Source organism: Rhinatrema bivittatum, chromosome 16 (genome assembly GCF_901001135.1).
Source record: "Rhinatrema bivittatum chromosome 16, aRhiBiv1.1, whole genome shotgun sequence".
Classification (NCBI taxonomy): domain Eukaryota; kingdom Metazoa; phylum Chordata; class Amphibia; order Gymnophiona; family Rhinatrematidae; genus Rhinatrema; species Rhinatrema bivittatum.
Window position 1 is genome coordinate 25,699,951 of NC_042630.1, and position 15,177 is coordinate 25,715,127.

Here is a 15,177-nt window from a genome sequence, read left to right on the forward strand (position 1 = left end):
ATAGGGAAAAATAACCCTTGCTATAGTTACAGGATGTTAGATTCTATATTAGGAGTTAACATCCCGGAAAAAGATCTAAGTGTCATAGTGAACAATACATTGAAATCGTTGGCTCTATGTGCTACGGCAGTTAGGAATTATTAGAAAGGGAATGGTGAATAAAATGGAGAATGTCATAATGTCTCTGTATTGTTCCATGGTGAGACCGCACCTTGAATACTGTGTGCAATTCTGGTCGCCACATCTCAAAAAAATATAATTGCACTGGAGAAAGTACAGAGAAGGGCAACCATAATGATAAAGGGGATAGAACAGCTGCCCTATGAGGAAAGGCTAATGAGGTTAGGACTGTTCAGCTTGGAGAAGAGATTGCTGAGAGGGATAGGATAAAGGTCTTTAAGATCATGAGAGGACCAGAATGGGTAAATATGAATCGGTTATTTACTCTTTCAGATAATAGAAGAACTAAAGGGCCCTTCATGGAGTTAGCAAGTAGCACATTTGAAACAAATTGGAGAAATTGTTTATTCACTCAATTCACAATTAAGCTCTAGAATTCGTTGCCAGAAGGTGTGGTTAGGGCAGTTAGTGTAGCTGGGTTTAAAAAAGGTTTGGATAAGTTCCTGGAGGAGAAGTCCATAAACTGCTATTAATCAAGTGGACTTAGGAAATAGCCACTGTTATTGCTGGCATTAGTACCATGGGATCTATTTAATGTTTGGGTACTTGCCAGGTTCTTGTGGCCTGGTTTGGCCTCTGTTGGAAACAGGATGCTGGGCTTGATGGACCCTTGGTCTGACCCAGTATGGCAACTGCTTATGTTTTTATGCAGAAACATAAAACTTTAAAAAGAGAGACTATGACAGCATGAGGAAATTAGTTAGGAAAAAACTAAAATAATCAGTTACCAAAGTTAAAAGTTTGCATGAGACATGGATATAGTTTAAAAATAACATCTTGGGAGCCCAGATAAAAAAAAGACTAAACGACTGCCAACATGGTTTCATCATGAGGCAAAAAAAGGCAGTTAAAGCCAAAAATGCATCTTTCAAAAACTGGAAAGCAGGCTCAAATGAGGAAAGCAGGCAAAAGCAAAGAACTGGCAAGTCAGATGTACAACAGGAATACAAAAAGCCATGACAATTTAAGAAATAGAGGCAAAAAATAAACAAAACGTTTTTCAGGTACATTCCGAGCAGACAGCCTGTGAAGGAGTCAGCTGGGCCACTAAGGATGCTCAGGGAAATTGCAGAAAAACTAAATTAATTCTTTGCCTCAGTCTTTACTGAAGAGGTTTTTGGGGACATACCCACGCCAGGATCATTCTTTGATGGTGAAGATTCTTAACAAGCAAAGCAAATCTCTGTGTTTACAGAATACATCAATACTGTAATAGATCAATTTGACAAATGAGGGAGTAACAAACCACCAGACCAGAAAGTATTCTCCCAAAAGAACTCAAAAATGAAACTGCGGACATGTTATCTATAAACTATCATTTAAAAACAGCCACCGTTCAAAGAAAACTTATCACAGTAGCCTAAGGCATCTATGCCAGCAAGGTTCATGAGATAGGAATTTTGTTATTCCTATGTCGTTATATTTTATTTGTAAAATGTATAACCTGCTCTCATACTATCTCTCGAGGCAGTTCACAGCATTTTGACATACATAATTTAAAAATCAAAACAAAACATGGATTGGACAAACAGCATTGTTATTTACACAATATAGTTAGAGCTGTATCAAATGAAAATACACTTCTGAGACAAGATAAGAAACAGCGAGATGGTAAAAGCTAGCATGGGCTGATTGCAACTCTAACGAGTGAGAAACAAAACAAAAATCAGCGAGCTGGCAAAAACTGAATCCATTTGAAACATGGACATTAAAGGCTTGAAAAAATAAACAGGTTTTTAATGCCTTTTTGAGCAATTTCACGCATGGCATCAAATGTAGCTGTTCCACAGACAAGGGCCTGCTACTGAAAAGGCCCTTCCCCTGACAGCACCAAGATGCACAAATTTAACTGAAGGAACTTCAAATACGTTTTTATTGGTTTATCTTACTATGCAGACAGGCTGAGATATCCTCAAAACTGCACTGAAGCCGGGTACGGAGTTGTGCTGAAGCAGTCTGTGTATTAATGAGAACACCTTGTAACTGAGGGGAGACCTTGTTTCCTACCAAAAGATACGTCCAATTTATGTAGCCACTGCAATTCCCGTCACTCCCTCAGAGATTCCCTGTATTTATCCACGCCTTCTTGAATTCAGATACCCCCTTCGGTCTCCAACCCTTCCACCACACTCTCAATATAAAGACACAGAAAGAAGAGGGAGGTAAAGTAATAACAGATTTGATTGTTACCACCACCAAACAAATGCAAAGCTTTGATTACTGTAAGGACACGTTACGTTTTGACAACAAAGACGTTTTAAAGTTTACGTTCCAGTAGGAAACTATATTATACATTAGGTCAGAGTGAGGTTGCATTTAAGACATCTGATTTTCAAGAATTGATTAAGATATATACAAAGCACAGAGGATCCTTGTGCTTATATAAATTTCCGCATACTTAAAGAGACGACCGATAAAGATTTTTTTGAAAAAAGTAACAAGCATACTGGAGAATAGTAAGTTAATTTGGAGAGATACAGAGGAATTTCAAAGTGGAGTGCACGGAAAGATCAATATTTTAAATTTACTTCGGTATGTAACAGGTCACCAGTGTAACTCTTTAGGATAGGAGTCACGTGATCACATTAGACCACAGATCACCTTTATAGGAAAATTGGTTCTTACCTGCTAATTTCCATTCCTGTAGAACCACAGATCAGTCCAGACTCCTGGATTTTTGCTTCCCTTCCAGCAGATGGAGACAGAGAAATGTTTACAGCCACTGGCATATAACCTGGTGTAGAACCTGCAGCTGATACAGTGTATGAGACCAAGCTGATACAGTAAAAACATCCCTAACAAATTTTAGAAGCAACCCCTCTTGAACGAGCAGAGGAAAAGCAACATATAACCATAAACGATCTGAAAACTTTACGGAGAAAAAGAAGCCTGTGCCATTCTTCAGACAATGAGGACAACAGACAAAAAGACAGATCAAGCGGACTCTTCCTGAGCCCTTGGTCAGGACTGTGGAGTAACGACCCGTTCTTTGCTCCTGCGGAGGTGCCGGAACTATGGCCCCCAGCTGACGCAGCTGATTGAGAGCCTGAAGCACGATTCACTTCTTTTCCATCGCGGCACAGGGAGACACCATGAAGCAGCTTCACAGCGGACGAGCAAACTCTAAAGAGTAACCATGTTCTATCGCACTTAGAACCCACCGGTCTGACATGATCTTGGCCCACTCCTCATAAAAATGAGTAAGATGACCTCCTATCACTGGGTCAGAGGAGTAGACCAGGCTCCAGCCAGAACCCTGGCTGGAGCCATCTCTGCGAGTCCAAAAGGATCGACTCCAGGACTGCGACCTCCCCAAGGCCTGCCGCTGACCAGTAACTGAAGAAGCTCTACTCTGCCCGAATCGCCTTTGCCTCCGAAACCGGGAGCGAGACTGAAAGGATCCCTTAGACCCCTTACGTTTGTCCTCCAGCAATTTGTGAACCTTATTCTCTCCCAACAGCTTAATCAGCTGATCCAAGTCCTCACCAAAAAGAAGCTTGCCCTTGAATGGCAATGTTCTGAACTGAGCCTTTGAGGAAACATCAGCAGACCAGTTCCGCAACCAAAGAAGTCTCCTGGTGGAAACCATCGTTCTGGAAGAAGTATGAATGAGGTCATATAAGGCTTCAGCGCCATACGCAACCACAGCTTCCAGACACTCTGCCTGCTGAGACTCCGCAAGTGACATATCCATATGTTCTTGTATCTGCTGCACCCACCGCAGAGATGCTCGAAGCATAAAACTGCTGACACCTCAAAAATCTTTTTAAGATGCAGCTCAAGCTTATCATCTTGCATATCCTTCAGAGTGGTGGCCCCCGCAACCGGAATGGTCATTCTCTTTGTAACTGCCGAAATGGAGGCATCCATCTTTGGAATCTGAAGCAACTCCAAAGTGTCCTCGGGCAGCGGATACAATTTTTCCATAGCTCTGCTCACCTTCAGACCAGTCCCGGGACTATCCCACTTCCTGACCACAGACTTATGAAAAGGAAAAGTCTTGGTTGGACCCCACGGGACCACCATGGGGAGCTACTATGCCTAACTCCACCAGGACATGGCTCCTCCTTGTGAAACAGGTGAAGCACCTTGGGATCATCGCTCTCTATGGACGGGACTGACTTCGCTTCCTCCGATGGGTCCTGCAGGCCCCGATCAGGATCAGTGTCTGAGGTGCCAACTACTGGAGACAACTCCCCTTCAGATTCCTTGGAGGCACCTGGACCCACCAAACCCTTGTGGTCTCCGGGGCCCCCGAGAGCTTGGATCTCTTCCCCTTCGAAGGATCAGCAGCTGGTGCTTGCGAAAGGGCCGCCCCGTGGCCTCATGGGCTAAAAAAGCTTTGTGCATCAAGAGCACAAACTCAGGCAAAAAAGGGGAGAAAGAATCCAGATCCTCAGACAGAGGATCAGACTCCCCCTCAGTCTGCTCCCCGCAGACCAACCGGGCCTCCTCAGGGCTTAAATCAGCCAGGGAAAGCACGGTTGGGTGATACCCTTCCCCTGCCGCGACTGATGCTTTAGACGCGAAGGTCCCCAAAATGGCCGCTGTTCCCATGCTCAGCAGCAACGGAGCTTCAGCCTCACACCGTGCAACTTTCAATCCACCAGACCGGCGCTGCCAGGGAGATGTGCTCTCACCAGCAGTGAAGCATCAGACACAGCAGCCTGCCCGTGGCAGGCACGAGGAAGCAGACCCCCAAACAGCGCCCCGGAGCTCCCAAGGCATTCTGAGTCACAGCAGTGACCACGCAAGCCAGGGAAGCAAAGCAGGAGAGTGAAACAGAACAACTAATCCCTAAAGCGCTTCACTGCAAGGTCGACGTGGAGAAAAAAAAACACCCAATCTCCTCCTGCCTTTGTGTCCCTCTTTCTTTTTTTTAACTTTATAAAAAAAGGAAAAAATACAAACAGGCAGAAAACAAGAAAAGAACACAGAAAAAATGAAGCAGGCTTAATGAAGAGCGGCAAAGGAATCTTCCTCGTGCTCCTGGAAGTGAGGGAACTGGGCCACCAGTTTTCACCCTCAACAGGTCACCAAGAGCAATTTAGGGTCCCCAATCCCTGCTCGTTCAACCCTACGACCAGGGGGGGATGGTCCCACCAAGACCTGCCAACCTCCTAGGAGGGGATCTTCTATCCGCTCACTGTACTCTCTCAGGTTTTTTTTGAGGTTCAGAACTGCAGGTTTTGCACCTCCTCCATCTGCTGGAGACACAAATACTGAAGGACTCCAGGTTATATGCCAGTGGCTGTAAAACTTTCTCTGTCTCCATCTGCTGGAAGGGAGGCAAAACCCAAGAGTCTGGACTGATCTGGGTACATACAGGAAAAGCCTTATTTTGCAACAACTCTAGCGGCATTAGTCCAAACAGAAGCGAACTGCAATAGACAAAGGCATGGATCAGTAATTTCAAATCAAGAGGGGCTAAAAATGGTTGCAGCCGGCGGATGTACCGGAAAAAGAAAAACTATTTTGGATTATCTCAAAGATCTATGACACCACAGATAACTTAGAATCCAACTGAACTCCCAAAGCAGTCACAGTATTCTTTAGTGGAATAGGAGTACCAAGCATTTCAGGAAGTTTGGAGGATCAATGGTAGATCCATAAGGCTTCTTATTTAGCCGGATTGACTTTCAATCTATGTATAAAGAGCCAACGGGCAACCTGGTCTAAACAGTTATTGAAACTGGAAAGTGAAGTAATTGCTCTTAATTTTAAGAAAGCTGTGATCTGTAGGTCGCCCACATACAGGCCGATTCAATAAGCTCCGAGGGAGAGCCGGCGCTTCGAGGCAAGTGCCGGCTCTCTCGACATGCGCCCAGGCACCTCGCCTGGGCGAGCGCTTCAGTATTTAAATTAGGGCCCGTGCTAATGAAGCGCTAGGGACACTAGCGCGTCCTTAGCGCCTCCTTCTTGGCAGAAGCGGCGGCTGTCAGCGGGTCTGACAACCGATGCTTAATTTTACTGGCATCAGTTGCTGAACCTGCGGACAGCCACGGGTTCGGAAAACGGACGCCAGCAAAATTAAGCGTCCGTTTTCCAACCCGCGGGCAGATTTTTTTTTTTTTTTTTTTGGGGCCTCCGACTTAATATCGCTTTGATATGAAGTCGGAGGGTGTACAGAAAAGCAGCTTGACCGCACATTTTACTTTCTGTATTTCGGGTAACTAATAGGCTCATCAACATGCCTTTGCATTTGATGAGCGCTATTAGTTCCAGGGGGGTTGGCCGCATGTTTTCCCCTTACTGTATAAGGGGTAATAATAGTGTGTCAAAAAACACGAGGCCAAAGGGGGGGGCTAAACAGTGCGCTTGGCCGAGCGCACCGTTCTGTATCGGCCTGATAAAAAGGTCTTAAATCAAAGTCCTGAATGATAGTCGTTAAAGGAAAAAGAAAAATATAAAAAGAGGACACAGTACCAATCCTTGTGGAACACCGGACAAGAATGATAAGAGGATCAGACTTGTTCCCACTTGACTTGAAATGAGCGTTCAGACAAAAATGAGTGTAACTGGTTCTGAGCAGTACCAGCAAGGTCAATTTCTACCAAACAATTAAGGAGGAGCCCATGGTCAATAGTGTCGAAAGCCATACTTATTTAACAATTAATGAGCGTCTGTTCTCCTAGCCCACTCACAGCCACGGGTTAGAAAACAAACACAATTAATGGGCGTCTATTTCCCTAACTTGACTGCCAGCAAAAAAATTTTTTCATGCTGCTTCCTGGGGTTCCTCCTAGTTAGTATTGGAACAATACTAAGAGAAGGAACCACAGAAAAGCAGTATTTTGGGCTTTTTTGTGGCTTCGTGGGGATGGTTCTGTTGGGAAACCCGGCAATGGGCAGCCAAAGCCAGGTCCCCCTTCTCTTACCAGCAGACGCCGGCACTCCCTGCTGCCTCCTTCACTCCAGCCCGGGACACTTCAGGGGCTTGCCGCGGTGTCCTCCCCATGAAAGAGACGCCGCCGAGTTCTTCAGGGGGCTCCGCCCCTTAGGCATGCGCATTGGCCCGGGAAACCTCGGCCCGGCCCCAAATCCCACATCATCAACAGAGGCCTATTTAAGGCTGCCTCAGACTTCCTTGCTTTGCCTTGGCAACAGGTCAACTCTCCTGAGTAGCAAGTTGCTCCAGTGTATCTGCTTGTTCCTGACTCCGCTCCAGTGTTCCTGCTTGTTCCTGACTCCTCCCCGTGTTCCTGCCTTCGGTTGCTTCTTCGGTTTTGACTTCGGCCTGGTTCCTGGATCCCTCTGTCAGCTGCCCGTCCTGACCTCTGGTGTGTTCTCCGATTTCTGCTTGTCTTCTGCCTGCCCCGACCTCTGGCCTGGTTCCTTGTTTTGCACCTCCGCTGCCCGCCATGACTCCTGGACCTTCTCCGCCTCTTCAGTCTTCTGCCAGCCTCGACTCAGACTGCCCACCGGACTTCCTCTGCCAGGAGACCTTCGCCTAAGTCCTGCCGGCCCCAGCACCCAAGGGCCCAAACTGCGGAGAACGAGGGCTGGTATAGGTGAAGTTCCTGTCAGGTCTCCTGGTCCAGTTCCGCCTCCCGGCTATGAGTGCCACTGTAGGTTCCTTCAGTGGATCTTCCAACTCTCGAACCGGCTCAAGGGTCCACGTTCAACAGGTTCAGGCAGCTCGGCGTATGTAAAGAATTAACGCCTCCGAGGCTGGCAATAAGTTTTCTGTGTTAAAACGTGCGTATCGGCCGCACAGTGATTTTTTTGCATCGGGGGGGGGGGGGGGAGGGGGTAATAGCTAATAGCCTCATCTACATGCATTTACATGAGTGAGCGCTATTAGCTACACACTGGTTTGGACGCCCTAATCCCTTTATTGCATTGAGTGTTAACTTAATGCGTTCAAAATGCGCATCCAAGAGCTCATCAGCCTGTGCGCAAGGCTCAGTGCACGATATAGCATCAGCCTGAGAGTTACTGGTTTACAGATTTCACTAGTGGAAAGTGTCATTTTTCATGTCTGAACGATTTCCTCAGTAAAGTTATGTTAGATTAGAACAACAGTGCTGTGTGTGCTTCATCACTGACATTTACTTAAAATATTTACAGCATGCCTATCCACAATACTAGGCGAGTTCTAACAAAACATACCTACAGTATAACAAACAACAAACAGTATATAATATATATAAGGACCAAAGTATATAAAGGACCAAAAAATAAAAAACAGTATAAAATATAACAAAATGTAATGATAAAAATAAATTGAAAAATACTAGAATATATAATTAAAATAAATTTAAAGACCCATCAGTATACAAGTACTCCCAAACAAACACAATAAAAACACACTTTCACTGGAATTTAGCACCTTAGTTTAAGTTTGATGATATGCATGTTAGAAAAAAAATGCTTTACGAATCTTTTGCAATCTGAGCAATGAGATTTCAGATTTAATCTCTAGAGGTAGTACGTTTCAGCCACAAAAAAATAAGCATTCTCTAGATTCTTCAAGTTTCACAGAGGGAACAACCAAATTAATCTGGGAAGATCATATAATGTTCAAACTAGCTGGTACATTTTTAAGGCAGCATTAAAACAAGCCACAGCTATACCATAAAGAGCCTTGAATACTAATACAATTATCTTAAACTAAATGCACAAGCTTATTGGGAGCCAATGTACTTGGTCAAAAACAGGAGTTGTATGCTCTCGAGTACTTGTTCCACTCACAATTTGGGCTGCCGCATTCTACACTGTTTGCAAAACCTTTAGTGTAGAATATGGCAGGCCAACATATTAATGGACAGATATTTAACACTCAAGAGGTGATCCTACCCATGACGGAGGACACTGCACAGGGGAAGAGAGTTAAAGGCATTGTGGAATAACAGATTTAGCTGAGGTATTTAGAGCGCACCCTCAGGCAGAAGCAATATCGGCCCTCGCTAAATGGGTGCTCATGATTGAGCGCCCACTCTCTTAATGCACGCCTATCCACCTCTCCTGGACATCTGATTTAATATTTAATATTTAAATCAGGTGCCACAGTAAAAAGGAGGCGCTAGGGAAAATTTTGCATCCCTAGCACATCCTTGGCATCAGGCAGCATTAATTTTTGAAGATAAAAATGTGTGCATCAGATACACTTTTTTTTTTTTTGCATAGGTGGGGAATAGCTAATAGCCTTATCACAATGAGTTTACTTGTGATGAGTGCTATTAGCTACGTGCTCAGTTGGACACACGTTCTGGACATGCTAACCCCCGTTTTGTATCAGAGGTTATGGAAGAGCATCCAAAACGCACATCCAATCGCATGTTAAGCCATGCGCTGCAGCCAGCACACGGTATTGCACTGGCCTCCCTGTGGGAGGGGGTGCTTGACTGTTGTGCTGTATAGAATGAGGGAGGGGTGCATCATGGTGTATAGAGGAGGGAGAGGGGTGCAGCATGGGGTATAGCATAGAGGGAGGGACACAGAATGGGGTACAGAAGGGGTACCTGGTGTGATATATAGAGTAGGGGGAAGAGGCACAGCATGGAGTATAGCGCATATGGAGGAGGGAGGGTGGCTGGGAGAGAATGCTGCATGGGGTGTAGAGTAGGGAGAGGGGTGCATGTGGTATAGAGTAGGGGGAGGGGCATAGTATGGGGTATAGTGGCTGGGAAGGAATGCAGTATGAGGTATAGATTAAGGGGAGGGGCACAACATGGGTATAAAGTAGGGGAAGGGTGCAACAAGGGGCATAGAGTAGGGGGAGGGGTGCATGGGCTTTAGAGTAGGGGAAGGGGGTGCAGAACGGGTTCAGTGTCTGTAGGGGAGCGGTGCCTAATAGGAGGTACAGAGCATAACGGGAGGGGTGATTCAGGGGCAGCCCCGTCTGTATAACTGTCTAGTCTCGCGAATATAGGGGACGGGCGCCGCTACCTCCTCTAGCTCGTCCTTGGCGTCCAGGCTGCTGGAGAGCAGCAGGCGGCCCTTGCCCTTAGGCTCCATGGCCCCGCGCGGCCTCCGCTCCTCACACACTCCGCATCCAGGAACAAACTGGCAACTGGCCGGAAGTAACCGCCCACGGCCCTCTCGCCAGCAATTCCCAATCACCGCGCTCACTCACAACCGATTGACAAGGCAAGAACAAATGGGATTCCGAGGAATCAGGATTGACTCCAGCAATGACCAATTGGCAACCGGCTCGCTCTCCGCCGCGGAAGAACGTTGTAAGGCGCCCTGGCGCCGTAATTGCGGCATGACATCACCGACCCTGTCTCGGTGTATTCTGCGCCTGCGTCAAGCAGGTGAGCTGTTATATGGATAGTAGAATATTCATACAGCAATAATAAATTCATTAAATTAAACTAGATAAATAAAAATATCAGTTAACTGTGACAGGAAGAGGAGAAATTGTTTACGTGGCATTACATAAGAGAGGGATGATAGTACTAGTCGTCCTCGAGGTTTTCGTTTTAGACTAGCAAGGGGTGTTGCAAGAGTGAGATGCATGGACAGAAGTTGGAGAGGGGCGGTGCGGCGGACCAGGAGGGAGGTGCAATGACAGAACCGTGTGTTGGGGGCGGGGTCTCATCACTGGGCTAGCAGGGGTGCTGTAAAGCAGGATTGGCTGAGCTAGCTGGGGGTCTCGGGGCTGGAATAGCAGGGAGTGTTGCACACCAGGATTGAGGGGCACTGGCAGGAAGGAAATCAGTCAAGAATGAATCCCCCTCGTCAGTAGCTGATGGCCTCCTGTCCGATGCTTTTTCTGTGCTTTTGTCCTCTGCTTCCCGCCTGCCCCCTGACTCTGGGTTTTCAAGCCCTTCCTGCTTGATTTCCTGCCATTGTTTGCTTCTGTAATGAAATCCCATATTTTAGGGAAAAGCTCCCATCCCTTTTCAAATTGTTAGAAGAATGGAAATATGCTATTGAAACTCGTCCTGGTATTAATGAAAAGTCGTTTGCATTTTCACAATGCTATCACTTTGTTTTTATGATATCACAAAACAATTGTTCTATAATAAACCCAAACTAAAGCAATATAAGCCAGTAAAAATAAAAAAGACAAATGCATAAGAAATTAAAAGGACAAAAAATAGTTGAAGATTTCCTGGGACTCTTGGACAAGAATTTAGAAGCGTTTCAAAGTGATCGATCTAGACCGTAATATCTATGTGACTTCACTGACATCCTGGTTCTAATACTGAAGTTTCCACCCGTGATACACACAAAAAAAAGCATAGAATGTGGTCATAGTACAGTGATAACTCTATTGTGCTGGAATTTGAGGGGCTTTTGGTAATTCATTAACTTTTGTAATGTATATTTGATTATGTTAATATATTTTGAATAAATCAATTCAGAATAAAAGAGAAGGAGAGTGACAGAAGTACAGAGAAAATAAAGGATAGAGCAGAGAGAGGGATAAAGGAGGATACAGCACAGAGGAAGAGAAAAAGATAAAAGGACAGGAAGAAGGCTAGAACACAGAGAGGGATGGAGAGATAAAGGATAGGAAGACAGCACCATAAAGGAATAAAGGGTACAAAAAAAGAATAAAGGACAGGGAGAAAGAACACAGAAAGATAAAAGATGGAGAAGGAAAAGCACAAGAGGAGGGAGAAAGGACATGGAGTGCACAAAAAGATATAATAGGGAGAAATAACAGAGAAAGAAAGAGGGATAGAGAGGAATCTAGGACAGGGAGAAGGCTAGCCAAGAGGGATAGGGAAAGAGATAGAGCACAGAGGGGGACAGTGAGGAGAAGATGCACCATAGAAGCCAATACTGATGTAGAACAAGGTTAATAACTAATTCAAATAAAGCAAAATAGTTAATCAGGAAAGTCAAATAAAGGAAAACACCTAGTGAGCAGACCTTGGAATCCATGAGCCTTGTTCCAGAAGGAGCAGAGATTTGTGGCCCATGGCTTTGCTGAGTTGTATAACTTATTTATTATAGACATTTGATATTCCACCTTTTTTCTATAAGTGGCCTCAAAGCTGATTACAAAACAAGTTTTAACTCAGTCCTTACAGTACATTGGTTGAAAGTCATTTACAATTACAGCTGAATCAAATTTTTAATGGATAGTATTTGAGAGCCCAGGGTGTATTACTTAATTCTGATATTTACACCCAAACAATTTCTCCCTTCCCCACTTTTTTCACCATAATCCACCATGTCCTTTCTGAACACACTACCATAACCCTTATCCATTCTCATCACCTCCCCCTCCCAGGTCTACCACTGAACCATCTTCTTTCATTAGCGCTGCTGCTAAAGTTTTGTTGAATGTACACCGACATGATGTTACTAAACGAATGTCGGTATATAAAGAACCTCAAATAAATAAAATAAAATAAAAATTATAGTCTAAAACTCAGTTTACCCTCTTCCAGCGTCATTATGATCATATTACCCTTCTCATAGCTCTACATTGTTTCCCTATCTGCTATCTTCTCGCAACCTTGTTTCTTGGGTAAGCTGCTCTTGTCTGCACCCTTGCTTTCTATTGCTAACGCCAGAATCTTGCAGCACAGCAGCACCATATGGTCTTCCTGAGTTGGTTCATTTTGCTCCAGCTCTGGCCATATTCAAGTAACACTTAAAGACCATCTTCTTTGATATGGCTTTTAAATCCAAAACCTGACTTTTCCTGATCTAGATCCACTCATGTTAATTTCTATTAATCACTTAAGCAGTACAGTAAAATTTGTTCATTTGTTGTGTCTGCATGTCTCAACTATATTGTAAGCTCCATGGAAAAGGACAGCGAAGTTGCTTACCTATAAAACAGATGTTCTCTGTGGACAGTAGGACTAAGCACCAAGTGGGTGACATTATTTATTTATTTATTTATTTATTTAGCAATTTTATATACCGACATACACTGTGAGTATCACATCGGTTTACATTGAAACAAGAACTTAGCTTAAAATGCTTTACATATAACTCTTCATATATGCGAGTAAAATGAACTGAATGAAAACAAACTAAATGTAACATGAGCTGAAAGCAAATGCGGATAACACTAGCTAAACTTAAAATGGGGAACAAGAGCTTATTTTACAGCGTTTTACACTATTTTACAGAGAGCTCTTTGTAAATGAGAATCTTTAGAAGAAGGGACTAGGGGGGCAGAGACAGGAATCACAAGGATTATGGGGGGAACCAGGGGTGGGTGGGCAAGAAAGGAACGAGATGCCTGAATAGGATTCAGTCTGGTATGGTATAGGCCTGTTTGAATAGCCAGGTCTTTAGCTTCTGCTTAAATTTATTTGGGCAGAGTTCCTGGGTAGACTAACTGGCATAGAGTTCCACAGCACAGGCCCGGCTATGGACAGTGATCGAGCTTTGATGGATGCAAGGTTGTAGAGTTTGGGAGAGGGTGTGCGTAAGGTTGCCAGGTATTGATTTCTGGTCGGTCTTGAGGTGGTGTGGAATATTAATGTTTCTTTGAGCCAATTCATGTCGGGATTATGAAGGGCTTTGTGGATGATGGAGAGGGTTTTGTATCGGATACGGTGTCCAATGGGGAGCCAGTGTAGATCCTGGAGGACAGGTGATATGTGTTCATTTCTACGGGTGTTAGTGAGGATGTGAGCGGTAATGTTTTGAAGGATTTGGAGTGGGTGGATGGTGTTTTTAGGGAGACCTAGGAGAAGGGAGTTGCAATAGTCAATTTTCGAGAAAATAGTTGCCTGCAGTACTGTACGAAAATCGGAGAGATGAAGGAGGGGTTTTAGTTTTTTCAAGGTGTGTAATTTGAAAAAGCACTCTAAGTGTAAATTGATGAATTTTTTGAAATTCACATGATTGTCTAGGGTGACTCCAAGGTCTCTAACATGCTGGGTGAATGAGATTGACGCTATGGGCGTGGGGAGATATCAGTGTTATCTTCCGGTGTGATGAGCATGAGCTCTGTTTGACAGGGTTGAGTGCAAGATGTATGTTGGATAGAAGATTGTTAATTGCGAGTAAAGTGGATTCCCAGGTGTTGATGGCCTTGGGTAGGGAGTCGTTAACTAGTATGAGTATCTGCACATCATCAGCATATATAAAGTGTGGGAGATCAAGTTCAGATAGTAGGTGGCAGAGGGGCAGTAGGTAGATATTGAATAGGGTAGATGATAGGGAGGAGCCTTGCGGGACACCCTGATTAAGGGGGATGGCTTTGGATTGATGATTTCCAATTTTGATTTTGTATTGCCTATTGCTAAGATATGATGTAATCAGCTGAAGGCAAGTCCAGTTACTCCGATTTCGCTGAGTCGCAGTATGAGGAAATTGTGGTTAATAGTGTCAAATGCCGAAGAAATATCTAAGAGGGCCAAAATGTACGATTTGCCTTTGTCGAGGCCTTTAATGAGGTGGTCTGCCATGGACAGTAAAAGGGTTTCGGTACTGTGGTATTTTCGGAAACCGTATTGTGAGGAGGATAAGAGTAGTTGGTTGTCAAGGTAGTTTGTGAGTTGGCAGTTAACTGCTTTCTCAAGGATTTTAGATAGGAAAGATAGGTTGGATATCGGGCGGTAGTTTGCTGGATCAGAGGGATTGAGTTTGGGTTTTTTCAGTATGGGCTTGACAATTGCTTGTTTAAGAGGGCTGGGCACTGAGCCTGAGGTGATGGAGATGTTAACGATGTCAGCTATAGGTTGGGCAATTATGTTAGGGATAGAGAGTATGGGCCGGATTTTAAAAGGGTTACGCGCATAAGTTATGCGCGTAACCCTTAAAAAAGCCCCTTGCGCGCGCCAAGCCTATTTTGCATAGGCTCAGCGGCGCGCACAAGCCCCGGGACGCGCGTAAGTCCCAGGGCTTTGCAAAGGGGGCGTGTCGGGTGGGCGGCGCGAATTTCGGGGCGGGGCGGGAGGCGTGTCGGGGGCATGGCGCCGGCCCGGGGGCGTGGTCGAGGCCTCCGGACCAGCCCCTGGGTCGGGTGATGGCGCACCAGCAGCCTGCTGGTACGTGCAGATTTACGCCTGCCTCTGGCAGGCGTAAATCTGCCGACAAAGATGGGGGGGGGGTGTTAGGGAGGGGAAG

The 15,177-nt window shown here is 45.0% G+C and overlaps 1 protein-coding gene across 3 annotated transcripts in view; it reads right to left on the minus strand.

Annotated features, from left to right (window-relative positions):
* INTS3 (integrator complex subunit 3) overlaps nucleotides 1–15,177 on the minus strand; it is a 138,868-nt gene that overhangs the window by 115,093 nt on the left and 8,598 nt on the right. For 2 of the 3 annotated variants that reach the window (XM_029581627.1, XM_029581626.1), the window contains exon 1: nucleotides 10,072–10,229. The exons of the other annotated variant lie outside the window; for it this stretch is intronic. In XM_029581627.1, coding sequence (XP_029437487.1) covers nucleotides 10,072–10,140 — 69 coding nt within the window. In that variant the 5' untranslated portion in view covers nucleotides 10,141–10,229. Of the gene's footprint in view, nucleotides 1–10,071; nucleotides 10,230–15,177 lie in introns of those variants that run through there. 3 annotated transcript variants of the gene reach the window in all.